Below are 17,126 nucleotides of genomic sequence, written 5' to 3'. Positions count from 1 at the left end.
GACCTTGAGATGCTTCTTACGGAGCCACTCCTTAGTTGCCATGGCTGTGTGCTTCGTGTCGTTGTCATGCTGGAAGACCCAGCCACGACCCATCTTCAATGCTCTTACTGAGGGAAGGAGGTTGTTGGCCAAGATCTCGCGATACATGGCCCCATCCATCCTCCCCTCAATACGGTGCAGTCGTCCTGTCCCCTTTGCAGAAAAGCATCCCCAAAGAATGATGTTTCCACCTCCATGCTTCACGGTTGGGATGGTGTTCTTGGGGTTGTACTCATACTTCTTCTTCCTCCAAACACGGCGAGTGGAGTTAGACCAAAAAGCTCTATTTTTGTCTCATCAGACCACATGACCTTCTCCCATTCCTCCTCTGGATCATCCAGATGGTCATTGGCAAACTTCAGACGGGCCTGGACATGCACTGGCTTAAGCAGGGGGACCTTGCGTGCGCTGCAGGATTTTAATCCATGACGGCGTAGTGTGTTACTAATGGTTTTCTTTGAGACTGTGGTCCCAGCTCTCTTCAGGTCATTGACCAGGTCCTGCCGTGTAGTTCTGGGCTGATCCCTCACCTTCCTCATGATCATTGATGCCCCACGAGGTGAAATCTTGCATGGAGCCCCAGACCGAGGGTGATTGACCGTCATCTTGAACTTCTTCCATTTTCTAATAATTGCGCCAACAGTTGTTTCCTTCTCACCAAGCTGCTTGCCTATTGTCCTGTAGCCCATCCCAGCCTTGTGCAGGTCTACAATTTTATCCCTGATGTCCTTACACAGCTCTCTGGTCTTGGCCATTGTGGAGAGGTTGGAATCTGTTTGATTGAGTGTGTGGACAGGTGTCTTTTATACAGGTAACGAGTTCAAACAGGTGCAGTTAATACAGGTAATGAGTGGAGAACAGGAGGGCTTCTTAAAGAAAAACTAACAGGTCTGTGAGAGCCGGAATTCTTACTGGTTGGTAGGTGATCAAATACTTATGTCATGCAATAAAATGCAAATTAATTATTTAAAAATCATACAATGTGATTTTCTGGATTTTTGTTTTAGATTCCGTCTCTCACAGTTGAAGTGTACCTATGATAAAAATTACAGACCTCTACATGCTTTGTAAGTAGGAAAACCTGCAAAATCGGCAGTGTATCAAATACTTGTTCTCCCCACTGTATGTGGGAACTCCTTCAAGACTGGTGGAAAAGCATTCCAGCTGAAGCTGGTTGAAAGAGTGTTCAAAGCTGTCATCAAAGTAAAGAAGGGTGGCTACTTTGAAGAATCTCAAATATAAAATATATTTAGATTTGTTTAACACCTTTTTGGTTACTACATGATTCCATATGTGTTATTTCATAGCTGTGATGTCTTCACTATTATTCTAAAAATAAAGAAAAACCCTTGAATGAGTAGGTGTCTGTCCAAACTTTTGACTGGTACTGTAGGTGCATGAAGAATGCGAGGGGGGGTGGGGAGGTAGAGAGAGAGTGATTGAGGGGGGGAGTGACCGAGAGGTGACCTTTAAATTACATGAATATGGATGAAAAATCAAGCCTCAAACTGGTAGTTATATTTCTGTGCTATCTCTGGATGGGGTATCAAACAAGTTTAATTGTTTTATCTTTATTTAACTAGGCATGTCAGTTAAGAACAAATTCTTATTTTCAATGATGGCCTAGTAACAGTGGGTTAACTGCCTTGTTCAGTGGCAGAACGACAGACTTTTACCTTGTCAGCTCGGGGATTCGATCTTGCAACCTTTTGGTTACTAGTCCTAAGCTCTAACCACTAGGCTGCCTGCTCCCCCAAAGTGTTGCGTTTATAACATGGTAATAAACACAACACGTTGTTTTCAGCAGAGACCTGAGAAGGGTTTTTGTAGAAAGAATTGTTTCGATGCTGATGACTTGGTCCCGGTCTAGTCTCCCTTCAAAATATCCAGGCCATGTAAAATCTGCCTGAGTATCCCTTTTGTGCCTGAATAGACTCGGGGATGTTGTGAATGTCCCAGTCAAAAATGGCTGCTGTTCAGACATACACATTGTTGATAGGTGAAGGGAGATGAATTCTGTACTCTGCATATTGCTTTGACATTTCTGCACAGATTTGTTTTGTTTCTTATGTTCAAAAGAGTTCACAGCCAATCAATCAGAACATGAGATAGCATCTCCAATTTCACCAACCCTCTTGTCGGGTGGAACTCTGCTGTGCTTGTGTTTTTTCTTCATTTTCTTCTAAATGTGTTTTAGAAAAGGTTTCACTTGGCAAAATCAGCCCATATTTCTTTGTCAGGGGAAAATTGACTTTAACAAGCAGAGAGGACTGATTAATAAAACTGAAACTCTATTTCATACATTAGATATACTGAGATAGCTTTGATTTTAATAGACTACATACAGAGAATACAGTAGTTACCTAGATCTGACTAATACCCTCAGCCAAATTTAATTCATTCATGTTTATTATTTAGATACAAAATCCCATTGAGAGAACATCCATTTCTTTCCTTTTACTGTTATTTTTCACCGTCAAGGACTATTTTGCTCAGTGAATGACTGTATTCTGTGGTGTTGAGTGTCTTTTTGTATGACTTTCCCTCTTTTTTGATGAAACGACCTATAATGGATACAAATAAAAGGTCTGTGGCCATGAGATTCTCATAAACAATGTTAATTTGTACTAGTCTCCTAGTACTACTGCTATTGTGGCTCTAACACAGAAGTGACCGTGTACATGAAGAGTCTGACTGTGACATATTTCTCTTAATGGGTTTTAGTAAAGCAATACAAGCTACTCTCTGCCCCTCCAATTTCCATTAGAGGTCTCTTTGCCCCTTCCATTTCTCAACCTTATGGTGTTTGGACAAATTGTTTAATGGACGCAATTCAAAAAGTAAATCCAGTTATTCACAGAGAGTTGGGTGCCAGCACAGAGATGCAGAGACACAGGGCTCTATTTTCGGCTGGTGCTAAGGAGGTGCACATTAGTTTGCAATTTCGTCATGTAAAAACTGTTGCACTGGCATTTTCCAAACCTAACGCCAGGTTCGGCTATTTACCTGTCTAACATCAGCTTGCTGAGGTTGAAGGGGTGGCAATATTTGAGGTGTGTCCTTCACAAGCGCAAAAGTCACAATTTCATGCAGTGCTAATGGTAGGTTTTAAGACTCACAAAAAGCAGGTCTTAACTGTAATGCAGTAGATACTGGCATGGATTTTGAGAGCGAAAGCGCACCCTATCCAGACATGATGCACAGTGCCCATGGAAGGAGAGATGTGCCTTTTGTGCAGGTGAATCTCGTATTTAGAAACAGATTTTTTCCACCCCCATTTAATAAAATAAATAAAAAAACAAGCATAGCCTGCCCTCCCCTTAATATAGGCTGGTTTAGCAGCATAACATAGTGCGTCTTTTTATCGTGGCCAAGTAGACTATGAATAAGTAGGTTTTAAATGGTCTACTGAGAGTGCTTGGAAATGTTTTTGATGCAACTGGTCAGGATGTTCTCGATGGTGCAGCGATCGTATTTGTAGAGGACACAGGGCAGCATGCCAAAGTTCTTCAGCCGCCTTAGGAAATAGAGACGCTGTTGTGCACTCTTGACACGAGTGGTGGTTTTATTGGTCCATGACAAGTCCTTGGTGATATGGACTCCAAGGAACTTCAAACTCGGAACGCTCTCTACTGCAGTCTCGTTGATGTGGCTAAATGGTAGAGTATCCATCCCCTCGTCCAATTACCAAAGACACGCTCCTCCAAACTATTCAGTCTTCCTATAATGCCATATCAACCAGGTCAAAAAAATATTTGCCTTGCACATACTGTAGACAACGATAGAATTGAGGAGCCTAGTATTTTGTATAGAAGTGTGAATATTAGGCAGAAAGACATTTAGGCCTACATGTGCACACAGTGCCATGAAATGAGAGAAACGATTTATGGTATATTTCTGACTCGATCCTATTTAGACATATTGTTGTTGGTTTAAAAAACAGATTGTTTTTTGTTTCATTTGATTAAAAACCAAACTTATTAGAAAGATGTATCGTTAATTGGTTTATGGTGAGAACATACATGGCTCGAATGCAATGTAATTTCAGCTGCTAATTCTGGATAAGTGCTAATATGATCTGTAAGATGGTTCCATGATGTTTATAAAACATTACATTTGCGAGCAGTATCACAGTGAGTGGACATTTCCTCATTCTCTTTATATTGGATCGTTATCCAGCTCCTGTGAAAAGTTTGGATGTGCATAAACCCTCCATAGTTTAAGTTGTCTGTATTATATGCCCACAAGGAGCAATTATGGTGCCTGTAACTGTATTCTGTAGCCATAAGACTCCTGAACATCTAGTCAAAGGGCTACCCAGACCCCTCTTATATGCTGCTGCTACTCACTGTTTTTAATCTATGCATAGTCACTTTAACTCTACCCACATGTACATATTACCTCAATGACCTCGACTAACCTGTGCCCCCCGCACATTGACTCTGTACCGGTACCCCCTGTATATAGCCTCGCTACTGTTATTTTACTGCTGCTCTTTAATGATTTTTTATTTTTTCCTTATCTATTTTTTACTAAACACATATATTTCTTAACTGCATTGTTGGTTAAGGGCTTGTAAGTAAGCATTTCACTGTAAGGTCTACACCTGTTGTATTCGGTGCATGTGACATAAAATGTGATTTGAACATTTGATTTGAAGTGGGATTAAAATAGATTTTGTATTTTTTTTTTTATCTACACAAAATACTCTGCCAGTGGAAGAACTTCCAACATTTGAAAAATAAAACACTAATAAATGTATATCTTCATTAGATAAGTCAATACATGTTAGTCACCTTTGGCAGCGATTACAGTTGCTATTCTTTCTGGGTAAATCTCGAAGTGCTTTCTAAACCTGGATTGTGCAAAATTCTTCAAGCCTTATAAAATTGGTTAATTGCTAAACAACCATTTTCAGGTCTTGCCATAGATTTTCAAGCAGATTTAAGTTGAAATTGTAACTCGGCCACTCAGGAACATTCACTGTCTTCATGTTAAGCAACTCCAGTGTAGATTTGGCCTTGTGTTTTAGGTTACTGACCTGCTGGAATGTGAATTAATCTCCCAGTGTCTGGTGGAAAGCTGACTGCACCAGGTTTTCCTCTAGGATATTGCCTGTGCTTGGCTCCATTCTGTTTAATTTTATCCTGAAAAACTCCCCAGTCATAAACGATTACAAGCATACCCATAACATGATTCAGCTACCACTATGCTTGAAAATATGGAGAGTGGTACTCAGTAATGTGTTATGGATTTGCCCAAAACACAACATTTTGTATTTAGGACAAAAGTGAATTGCTTTGCCACAGTTTTTTTGCAGTATTACATTAGTTCCTTGTTGCAAACAGGATGCATATTTATGCCTATTTGAATTCTGTACAGACATCCTTCTTTTCACTCTGTCAATTAGGTTAGTATTGTGGAGTAACTACAATTAATTAATTGTGTGTGGGATACAGAAATGAGGTAGTCATTCAAAAATCATGTTAAAGGCCTCCCGAGTGGTGCAGCGGCCTAAGGCACTGCATCGCAGTGCTTGAGGCTTCACTACATTCCCGGGTTCAATCCCAGGCTGTGTCACAGCTGGCTGTGATCGGGAGACCCAGTGCGGCTTGGCAGGGTTGTGTTTCGTAGAACGCATGGCTCTCGACCTCTGCCTCTCCCGAGTCGTTAGGGGAGTTACAGAGACTGTAACTACCAATTGGATATCACGAAAAAGGGGTAAAAAGCACCCAAAAATATTAAACACTATTATTGGACAAGCAACTTATTATGTGACTTGTTAAGTACATTTTTACTCCTGAATTTAAGGCTTGCCATAACAAAGGGGTTGAATACTTATTGATTCAAGATATTTCAGGTTTAGATTTTTAAATAATTTGTAAACATTACATAGAAAAAAATCATTATTTCGACATTGTGGGGTATTGTGTGTAGGTCAGTAACAAAACAATCTCAGTTGAATCCATTTTATATTCAGGCTGTAACACAACAAAATGTGCAAAGGGTCAAGGGGTGTGAATACTTTCTGGTGTATTAGAAGCAAATATTTTGTCCCATATAATGGGGGTCCTGTTTTCTGCTAACAATGCCTGCAGTACTATGGTCGGCCTTCAACTTCCATGGCTTCAATGAGAGGGGGCAGTCGTTCTCCCCTGGCGCTGACAGATTGACTGGTACATGTAACACCTCTTCAGTTACCACCCACCTTCTCGCTCACCTCACCCTGTCTCTCATGGCAACACGACTCCAGTAGTATTTACATATCCCCCATCATGAAGTATTCTGGGTCAGCGTGGTGGGAGAAAAGCATTCCTGGCTGAGCAGAAGTTCCAGTGAGGAGGAGAGATATGCACAATACCCATGTGGGCGACAAAACCAGGCCCAGTAGATATAAATGTTTCTGCAGCTATAAAGAGATTTGATTAACAAACATGGATAAAATGTCTTATAGATAAATAACCCATTATAGATACCTTGAGGCTGGCTTTTAAGGGAGAGCATTTTATTTTCGGTTTTTCCACTTTCATATATTTTCATAAACTGTTGCTGTGTGCACATACCCACATAAATTCAGTATCTATCATTGTTTACAGTATGTCTCATCTGGGGTTCTGATAATACCATGACACCCTGCCTGCATATATATATATGAATTAAACACTGCGACAACCTACTGATATGGCCAGACATAAAATACTACAGGGTAATACCTAATATAATGTTATTTTGTTAGGAAAATACAGCTGTATCATGACATGAACCCAAGGAAGATGGAATTTTGTATTGGGAATGTGAATATCTAGTTATTCTAGTGAACTTGATATCCTCAGTGACCGTGCGTACACCACCGTTCAAAGGTTTGTGGTCACTTAGAAATGTCCTTGTTTTTGAAAGAAAAGCTCATTTTTTTTGTCCATTTTTAAAATAAGATCAAATTGATCAGAAATACAGTGTAGACATTGTTAATGTTGTAAATGACTATTGTATCTGGAAACAGCTGATTTTTTATGGAATATCTACGTAGGCGTATAGAGGCCCATTATCAGCAACCGTCACTCCTGTGTTCCAATGCCATGTTGTTAGCTAATCCAAGTTTATAATATTAAAAGGCTAATTGAGCATTAGAAAACCCTTTTGCAGTTGTTAGCACGGCTGAAAACTGTTGTTCTGATTAAAGAAGCAATAAAACTGGCCTCAGACTAGTTGAGAATTTGGAGCATCAGCATTTGCTGGTTCGATTACAGGCTCAAAATGGCCAGAAACAAAGGACTTTCTTCTGAAACTCATCAGTCTATTATTGTTCTGAGAAACTAAGGCTATTCCATGCGAGAAATTGCCAATAAACTGAGGATCTCGTGCAACGCTGTGTACTACTCCCTACACAGATCAGAGCAAAATGGCTCTAACCAGAATAGAAAGAGGAGTGGGAGGCCCTGGTGCACAACTGAGCAAGAGGACAAGTACATTAGAGTGTCTAGTTTGAGAAACAGACGCCTCACAAGTCCTCAACTGGCAGCTTCATTAAATAGTACCCGCAAAACACCAGTCACAACATCAACAGTGAAGAGGCGACTCCGGAATGCTGGCCTTCTAGGCAGAGTTGCAAAGAAAAAGCCATATCTCAGACTGGCAATAAAAAAAAAAAAATTAAGATGGGCAAAAGAACACAGACACTGGACAGATGAACTCTGTCTAGAAGGCCAGCATCCGGGAGTCGCCTTTTCACTGTTGACCTTGAGACTGGTGTTTTGCGGTTACTATTTAATGAAGCTACAGTAGTCATTTACAACATTTTACAATGCCTACACTTTATTTCTGATCAATTTGATGTTATTTTAATGGACAAAAAAGTAGCTTTTCTTTCAAAAACAAGGACATTTCTAAGTGACCCAAACTTATGAACGGTAGTGGACATACATACCAGAAGCCATGGAAGCTTATAAGAAATCCCGCTTCGGCCTCCAACGAGCCATCAAACAGGCAAAGTGTCAATACATGACTAAGATCAAATCCTACTACGTCGGCCCTGCTCGACGGATGTGACAGGGCTTGCAAACTATTATGAATTGCAAAGGGAAACCCAGCCATGAGCTGGGCAGTGTCGTGAGCATACCAGATTAGCTAAATACCTTCTATGCTCGTTTTCGAGGTATGCAACACTGAGCCATGCATGAAAGCACCAGAAGTTCCGGACAACTGTGTGATCTCACTCTCCATAGCCGATGTCAGTAAGACCTTTAAACAGGTTAACATTCACAAGGCCGCAGGGCCAGATGGAATATCAGGATGTGTACTCAGTGCATGCGCTGACCAGCTGACAAGTGTATTCACAGACATTTTCAACCTATCTCTGACCTGGTCTTTAATACCAACTTGTTTTAAGCAGGCCACCACAGTCCCCATGCTCAAGAATGCCAAGGTAGCCTGTCTAAATTACTGTCGCCCCGTAGCACTCACATCTATAACCATGAAATTCTTAGAAAGGCCTGGACCCACGCCAATCCGCATACTGCCCCAACAGATCCACAGATGATCTTTATTGCATTCCACACTGCCCTCACCCACCTGTACAAAATAAATACCTATGTAATAATGGTGTTCATTGAGTACAGTTCAGTTTCCAACACCAAAGTCGTCGCCCTCCCCCCCAAGCTCATTTCCAGACTCAAGACCCGACTTCCCCTGGCGGTGAGGGTAGGCAACAATACATCCGCCACGCGGACCATCAACATGGGGGCCCCTCAGGAGTGTGGGCTTAGTCCCCTCCTGTACTACCTTTTCACCCATGACTGTGTGGCTGCACAGTACTCCAACACCATCATCAAGTTTGCTAATAACACAACGGTGGTAGGACTTATGACCAATGAGGCAGCCTATAGGAAGGAGGTCAGAGACCTGGCGGGGTGGTGCCAGGACAACAACCTCTCCCGCAATGTCAGCAAGACAAATGAGCTGATCGTGGACTATAGGAAATGGAGGGGCAAGCACACCCCCATCCACATTGATACATTGTTGGGGCTGTAGTGGAGCAGGTCAGGAGCTTCAAGTTCCTCTGTGTCCACATCACTAAGGAAATAATATGATCCACACACCCACACTTTTGTGAAGAGGGTACTTCAGTGGCTGTTCCCCTCAAGAGGCTGAAAATATTTGGCATGGGCCCCCATATGTTAATTGGCTGCATCATTGCTTGGTACGGCAACTGCAAGGCATCCAACCGCAAGGCGCTACAGCGACCGCAAGGCGCTACAGAGGGTTGTGAGTATGGCCCAGTACATCAATGGGACCAAGCTACCTGCTATCCAGTACCTCTTCACCAGGCGGTGTCAGAGGAAGGCCCAAAAAATTGTCAGACCCCAGCCACCCAAGCCATAGACTGTTCTCTCTGCTACCACGGCAAGCGGTACCAATGCACCAAGTCTGGAACCTACAGGACCCGGAACAGCTTCTACTCCCAAGCCATGAGACTGCTTAACACGACTGCTAAATAGCCAATCAAATGGTTACCAGGACTACCTGCATTGACCCTATTTTGCAATAACTCTCTTCCGCTGACTCTACATACACACTGGACTCTACCCACACACTCACACATACAGTCGGAAGTTTACATAAAAAAATGAGTAATTAAAGCTCATTTTTCAACCACTCCACTAATTCCTTTTTAACAAACTATAGTTTTGGCAAGTCGGTTAGGACACCTGCTTTGTGCATGACACAAATCATTTTCCCAACAATTGTTTACATACAGATTATTTCACTTATAATACACTGTATCACAATTCCAGTGGGTCAGAAGTTTGCATACATTAAGTTGACTGCCTTTTAACAGCTTGGAAAATTCCAGAAAATTATGTCATGGCTTTAGAAGCTTCTGATAGGCTAATTGACATCATTTGAGTCAATAGGAAGTGTACCTGTGGATGTATTTCAAAGCCTACCTTCAAACTCAGTGCCTCTTTGCTTGACATCATGGGAAAATCAAAAGAAATCAGCCAAAACCTCTGAAAAAAATTGTAGACCTCCACAAGTCTGGTTCATCCTTGGGAGCAATTTCCAAACGCCTGAAGGTACCACGTTAATCTGTATAAACAATAAGGAAGGAGACGCATTCTGTCTTCTAGAGATGAACGTACTTTGGTGCGAAAAGTGCAAATCAGTCCCAGAAAAACAGCAAAAGACCTTGTGAAGATGCTGGAGGAAACGGGTACAAAAGTATCTATATCCACAGTAAAACGAGTCCTATATCAACATAACCTGAAAGGCCGCTCAGCAAGGAAGAAGCCACTGCTCCAAAACCGGCATAAAAAAGCCAGACTACGGTTTGCAACTGCACATGGGGACAAAGATTGTATTTTTTGGAGAAATGTCCTGTGGTCTGATGAAACAAAAATAGAACTGTTTGGCCATAATGACCATTGTTATGTTTGGAAGAACACCATCCCAACCGTGAAGTACAGGGGTGGCAGCATCATGTTGTGGGGGTGCTTTGCTGCAGGAGGGACTGGTGCACTTCACAAAATCGATGGCATCATGAGAAAGGAAAATTATGTGGATATATTGAAGCAACATCTCAAGACATCAGTCAGGAAGTTAAAGCTTGGTCGTAAATGGGTCAATGACCCCAAGCATACTTCCAAAGTTGTGGCAAAATGGCTTAAGGACAACAAAGTCAAGGTATTGGAGTGGCCATAACAAAGCCCTGACCTCAATCCTATAGAAAATTTGTGGGCACAACTGAAAAAGTGTGTGCGAGCATGGAGGCCTACAAACCTGACTCAGTTACACCAGCTCTGTCAGGAGGAATGGGCCAAAATTCACCCAACTTATTGTGGGAAGCTTGTGGAAGGCTACCTGAAACGTTTGACCCAAGTCAAACAGTTTAAAGTCAATGCTACCAAATACTAATTGAGTGTATGTAAACTTCTGACCCACTGGGAATGTGATGAAAGAAATAAAAAGCTGAATTAAATCATTCTCTCTACTATTTTTCTGACATTTCACATTCTTAAAATAAAGTGGAGATCCTAACTGACCTAAGACAGAGAATTTTACTGGGATTAAATGTCAGGAATTGTGAAGAACTGAGTTTAAATGTATTTGGCTAACGTGTATGTACATTTCCGACTTCACCTGTACTTACACTGACACCCCAACACGCACACACCAAACACAGATATACCACATACGCCCTCACATCGCATGAGCACACATGCATACCGACGCAACACTCACACACACATTTAAAAAGGACAGCAAGCATTTCACTGTTAGTCTACACCTGTTGTTTACGAAGCATGTGACAAATTGAATTTGATTTGATCCTAGTGCAGATAGTGTTCAAAAGGGGTTGTGTTCAATGCGGAAGACACATTTCAGTTGAATGCATTCAGTTGTACTGACTAGGTATCCCCCGTTCCCTTTTCCCAGAACTGCAAAGTGTTTGGCCACACAAATTGCATTTCCTGTAGAAAACAGTCTGGAAGTTTATCTTCATTGTGTTTGTCTGTGTTTTGCAGGTCCTTCACCTACTGGCTGAACTTTATCTTGTCCATCATGTACTGCAGTGAGAACAACCACATAGGTTCATACCTGGAGGAGACGAGGAGCTGCTCTTGCCCCTATGAACACCCGTCCTGCCAGGGTGTCATACCCTGCACCATGGGCGAGGGCTCCTTCTGCGCCTCCTGCTCCTACGACAACCGCTCCCGTTGTGCAACATGCAATCCTGGGTACATGCTCAGCCAGGGGGTCTGCCGCAATGAGGTGCCGGACTCCACAGATCACTACATCGGCTTTGAGATGGACCTGCAGGACCTGGAGCTGAGATACCTGCTACAGAAGAAAGACAGCCGTATTGGCATCCATGGGATCTTCGTCAGCAACGATGTCCGGCTCAACAACTGGTTTGACCCGTCGTGGAGAAAGAGGATGCTGCTGACACTGAAGAGCAACAAGTACAAGTCCAACCACGTCCACATGCTCCTCGGGATGACCCTGCAGATCTGCCTTACTAAGAACAGCACCCTGGAGCCAGTGCTGTCTGTCTACATCAACCCCTTCGGGGGCAGTCACTCTGAGAGCTGGATCATGCCTATACACCAGAACAGCTACCCCGACTGGGAAAGGACTAAACTAGACATTCCCCTGGACTGTTACAACTGGACGTTGACTTTGGGCAACAAGTGGAAAACATTTTTTGAGACTGTCCACTTCTACTTGCGGAGCCGGATCAGTGCTCCGTTGCCCCAAGGGAACGGCTCAGTCTACTACGAACCTTTAGAGTTCCTGGAGCCTGGTAAGAACCTGGGCTACATGAAAATAAACAGCATCCAGGTGTTTGGCTACAGTATGCACTTTGACCCGGAAGCGATCCAGGACCTGATTCTGCAGCTGGACTACCCGTACACTCAGGGATCGCAGGACTCAGCCCTGCTGCAGTTGCTGGAGATCAGGGACCGAGTCAACAGACTGTCCCCTCCTGGACCTCAGCTCCTGGACCTCTTTTCCTGCCTGCTGCGCCACCGCCTGAAATTATCCACCACAGATGTTGTCCGAATACAGGCAGCGTTGCAGATTTTTTCTGCCAAACAGCCGAACTCCATGGAATACGAAACAACCAAATTATGTAGCTAATAAGGGTCCGGAGTCCAACTACACAGATGCTTGTGCTGCTATTACACTGACTTGATTACAGTTAAGAGCAATTTTGTAAGGCACTGAGGGACATTTTCTTTTTTTTATGATGTTGAGCGCTGTTTATTGGGATTTGTGTAAAATGTTATATTTCTGGAAAGTGTGTGTCATACACAAGGGGGCTTCACCATGCCCACTTTGCCTTTTTAAATGATAAGAATAAGAAACAGAGTTGATTTCTGACCGTGATGGATATAAAAGATGTATCATCACTGATATGTTTCCCATAGATTGCACAGATCTCAATAATCCGTTAAAATGTGAAGCTTTTGCTGATAATTAAGTGTTATCTCAACAGTGTGTTTGGTTTGACACCAGCATGGCTTTACTTAGGTCTTTCACTTTGTTATTGAACACAACATTTTTTTATTATCATACTCTTCTGTTTAATCCCACTCCACCCCATGTGTCCAGAGCTAAATGAGACGCTAAGGAAAGCAAATGTTCCTTGTTTTTCATAAGTTTAAATTCCCACACAGGCTTTTCTATTTGACATATTTGTAAAATTAGAGTTATGCAATACTTCAGACATGCAGAAATAAAACACCATACACACAATGGCTAGTATGTTTATGTTACTTTTATTTTTTATAATGCAGTCGTTTGTGAAGTTATGAAATAATGTCTATATGATGTATGAAAACATTCTGAATTTGCTAATTCACTAAATAAAAGTCATTTTTATGTGCCATCTGTAAATAGTTTAGATGTTTTATCTAGTGGAAATTTTTATGTATGATGAATCAATTTCATATTTATGTTTGATCTTTGGTTAATTAATCTAGATTATATCATATCTGATGCAACTGGCACAAAAAGAGACACATTAAAATAAAGTTATTTCCAGATCCTGTCAATTAATACCAATTCACAAAATGACAGGGATATAAAACGGAAGTGTGTCAGTTAAGATTATATTTCAATATCAATCTCTTCTATGAAAAGGAAATGCTTCATGCAAACCACAGAATATAAGATGTTCCATTCAGTCCTTCGGTGTTTTGAGAGGATTTCTTATCCTGTCATTTGAGAGCAGGACAGCCAGACATTCTAAGAAATGTTGCCTTGAATGAACCTTTACAATTTATCTGTGTAAAAGACTTCGACAAGGCAACATTGCCCGACAACAAAATAATATATTTAAGTCACAACAAACCCTAGAGCACAACTCGCTCCAGTGTTTGGCATAAAACGCCAGGTGACTTATTCTTCGACTAATGACGTTTCCCCTTGGATATCATTGAAAGCAATCCAGACAATTCACTGCAGGAAAAAAGTGTAAAATACTAAGAGTGGTAGCCTGGAAAGTTTCCCTATAACTTCAGATGACCATCAATCAAAGTGGGGGCATTCCTTATTTATCGATTTACTCTCTCTTCGTTCTGTCTGTCATTATTTAGTACTTTTTCAGAATTTGTGAGAATATGAAGTATGAATCTTTTTTATGTGCCAATATGAAATCTGGCTTTAAGAAAAAAAATGCTCAGGTTAATTGGACGTCTGATTACATAACAGTGAAACAAAAGTGTCCATTGGTACACTTGAAATGTGAGTTTCAAGGACTTTCAATTGTCTTTGTTTTAATTACATCCCACTGGGCACTAACTGGTTGAATTAACGTTGTTTCAATACAATTTGTCAACCTATTGTGATATGGAATCTACGTGGAAAATACATTGGATTCAAAAAAGTCATCAATGTAAACTTGTTTTTGAGGGTGAAAATTCAACCACAGATTTATGTCATCATGGTAACTACATTTCAACATTTCAAGAAGGTTTGTCTATAAAATATTTTGAATATGTATATTTAAAACATCAGATCTTCAAAGATAAATCCACTATCAGAAAAAAAAAACAAGCTGGACAGAAGCTCCTACTGGAGAATTAATCTATCTACAGCAACCTTTTGGTCTCCCGTTCAGGATTTTAACCAAGCACTGCTTAGCTATGATATTTGTCACTGACTATTACCAATATTTTATTGTGAGAATGATGTTGAGTGATTTCCACTTAAAAACTAAATAGATTCACTGTTGCTATCGAAGTCATTCCAAAGGGTAGATTTAACAGAGCAAATTGATGTGACTCATATAACATCAATGATGCTATTTAGGCCTATATATTTCTTTAGTTAACCTTTATTTAAAGTTGAACTGACAGCATTTTTTTTAAATGAAATATTTTTTAAATCTGTTCAAATACACCCCTAGGAAGAATGTACATTTTTTTGGTACATTTTCTGACAAGCGAGCACATTATATATCATATAAGATCATCTATAGAGATATCATATAGAGTGGGAAAGCGGCCGTGTGTTTGGACAGTTAATAGACACTACAGTAAATAAAACCTAATTAAAAAAAATCTCATCCAGGACTGGAGTCTACACAGGCTGTTGCCAATCAGAGCTACAGTAGGCCTTTACGCAAACAACCATTTGCCACAAGGACCTGCCATCATTCACTTTGAACTGACCTGTGTGTTTAGAAAATTAGAATGCATTTGGCGCAAGCCACAAATTACACCTGAATGGATTTCTACAAATATATAAATACCAACAATCCTCTTACATTTTGGAACTTTACAGTCCTATTGATCAAACGACCACAAAAAGGTAGGCTATCTTTCCTGATATGCCAATCAACAACAACAAGATGAACAACTAATGCTAGCCAGAGCAAGATGAGGTAAAATCGAACGAAGGAACATTAGATAAACCCTTTCAAACTTTTTGAGCTAGTTGGCTGTCAAAATTGCACTGATAAACGATGGGGAATAGTAAGTTGCCTGCTCTTCTTTCTGCAGCATACCTGCCATATGCATGCTTCTCACAACCAAGCACCCAATCTAAATGGCTAAAGTTGGCTAGCTTACTAGCTAGCTACTTCCAGACACAAATGAGAGAACACCTCACTTTGACCATTTTACTTGCCATAACAGAGCTGGTTAGTGTGTTTACATGTTATCTAGAGCATTCGTGACTAACAATTACTTTTTTTGCCTATGTTTACTGACACCGGTCGTATTCAGCATGTTGCACATTCTTATTCATCAGTTATTCTGTACTTTGGCACACTCAGACGAGAGTGCTCTGAAATCGGAGTAGATAGTCAGAGTAAATTTGCAAACACAAGAGATATGCTAACTGGGTAACAGTCGTTCAAGTTCAGCATAGCTAGCTAGCTAGCTGGCAAAACAATTCACATGTATTGCTAGCTAAGCAAAAGACACCTGACTCTCTAACGTAAACTCACCCCATTCCGTACAAATGTGCGCAACCGCAAACATTCAAACGAGGCTACAAAGAAAACTAATGGGACTGTAGCGACTGTGTTGACTTCAAAATCGGGGGTGTGAACTAGGTTTCTATTCAAGCGTTGATCGACATGGTAATGGCTCTATAGTATTGGAGAAAAGTTGAAAAAAAGGACCCTCTGTTACATCGTGACGTGTCGTAACGTACAGCACGCATAAAGCAACTATTTCTGTCTTACAATCTCTCTCCCCCAGGTGTAGCACTTCTCTCATCGTTTAAAAACAAGAAATGGACAGTGACGGGGGTAAGGGGGGATACCTAGTAATTTTTTTGCATCATCATTGCATGCGATCAGCATTCTCAAAGCCGCTGTTTACTTTTAAGATCACTTTAGCACCGCCCTAAAAACCCGATTCAAATTCAACACAAACCTTCAAATAGGTATGTAATGACACATTATATAAACTCTTTATAGTGTTTTATTTACATTTTAGAGGCGATAAGTTGAACAGATCGAGTGAAAAAAAGCAATTTTCCCACACAACATCTCTCCTTCTCACTATCACGCATTAGTTTCGCTTCCCCACCCGCCATTTTTAAAAAGAACTGACGGGGCTCATTGCCTGCTTGAATTATGCAGAAAAGGGTAGCGTTTAGGTAATGTAATTGATTCTGTTGGAAAGGGGAGAAATTGTGTTTTACAATGGTATTGCCATTACAGTTGATCTGGAAGTATTACTTTTTTGGGGCGCTAAAATAAGGGCAATTGTACGGACCACAACGATGTACGAGTTTACGTGAGTTTAGGTTAGCTGTGTAGCCACCGAAAAACGATATGAGGGAAGAAGTCAGTCAGTCATTCACCCACTCCTGCAATGACATAACATTCTACTAGCAGCTAGCTAGCTAACGTTAGGTTCTGTGTTTTTAGATTTCTACATAAATAAATACGCTAGCCTATTAGCCATGTTATGACTGACTTGTGATCATTGCCCTTGCTAGTTTGATTGTATTGACATTCTCAGCCTTAGTTACATTTGTCCGTTTTTGTACAAAATATTGAGTCATTGAAACTAAAACAGTGCATCCCGAATGGAGGCAGCAAATAATATTCCATGCCAGCTGTGATT

General features: G+C 41.0%; 1 protein-coding gene across 2 annotated transcripts in view; it reads left to right on the top strand.

The window, feature by feature from the left end:
• The window catches only part of LOC139541348 (BMP/retinoic acid-inducible neural-specific protein 3-like), a 57,475-nt gene extending 44,038 nt beyond the window's left edge, over positions 1–13,437 (top strand). For both annotated transcript variants that reach the window (XM_071345907.1, XM_071345906.1), the window contains exon 8: positions 11,562–13,437. In XM_071345907.1, coding sequence (XP_071202008.1) covers positions 11,562–12,678 — 1,117 coding nt within the window. In that variant the 3' untranslated portion in view covers positions 12,679–13,437. The remainder of the gene's footprint in view (positions 1–11,561) is intronic.
• The last annotated feature ends 3,689 nt before the right edge of the window (positions 13,438–17,126 follow it).

The sequence above is a fragment of the Salvelinus alpinus genome, chromosome 16, assembly GCF_045679555.1.
Source record: "Salvelinus alpinus chromosome 16, SLU_Salpinus.1, whole genome shotgun sequence".
Taxonomy (NCBI): Eukaryota; Metazoa; Chordata; class Actinopteri; order Salmoniformes; family Salmonidae; genus Salvelinus; species Salvelinus alpinus.
The sequence above is the reverse complement of the archived record's forward strand: the minus strand, read 5'-3'. Positions and strand labels throughout refer to the sequence as shown.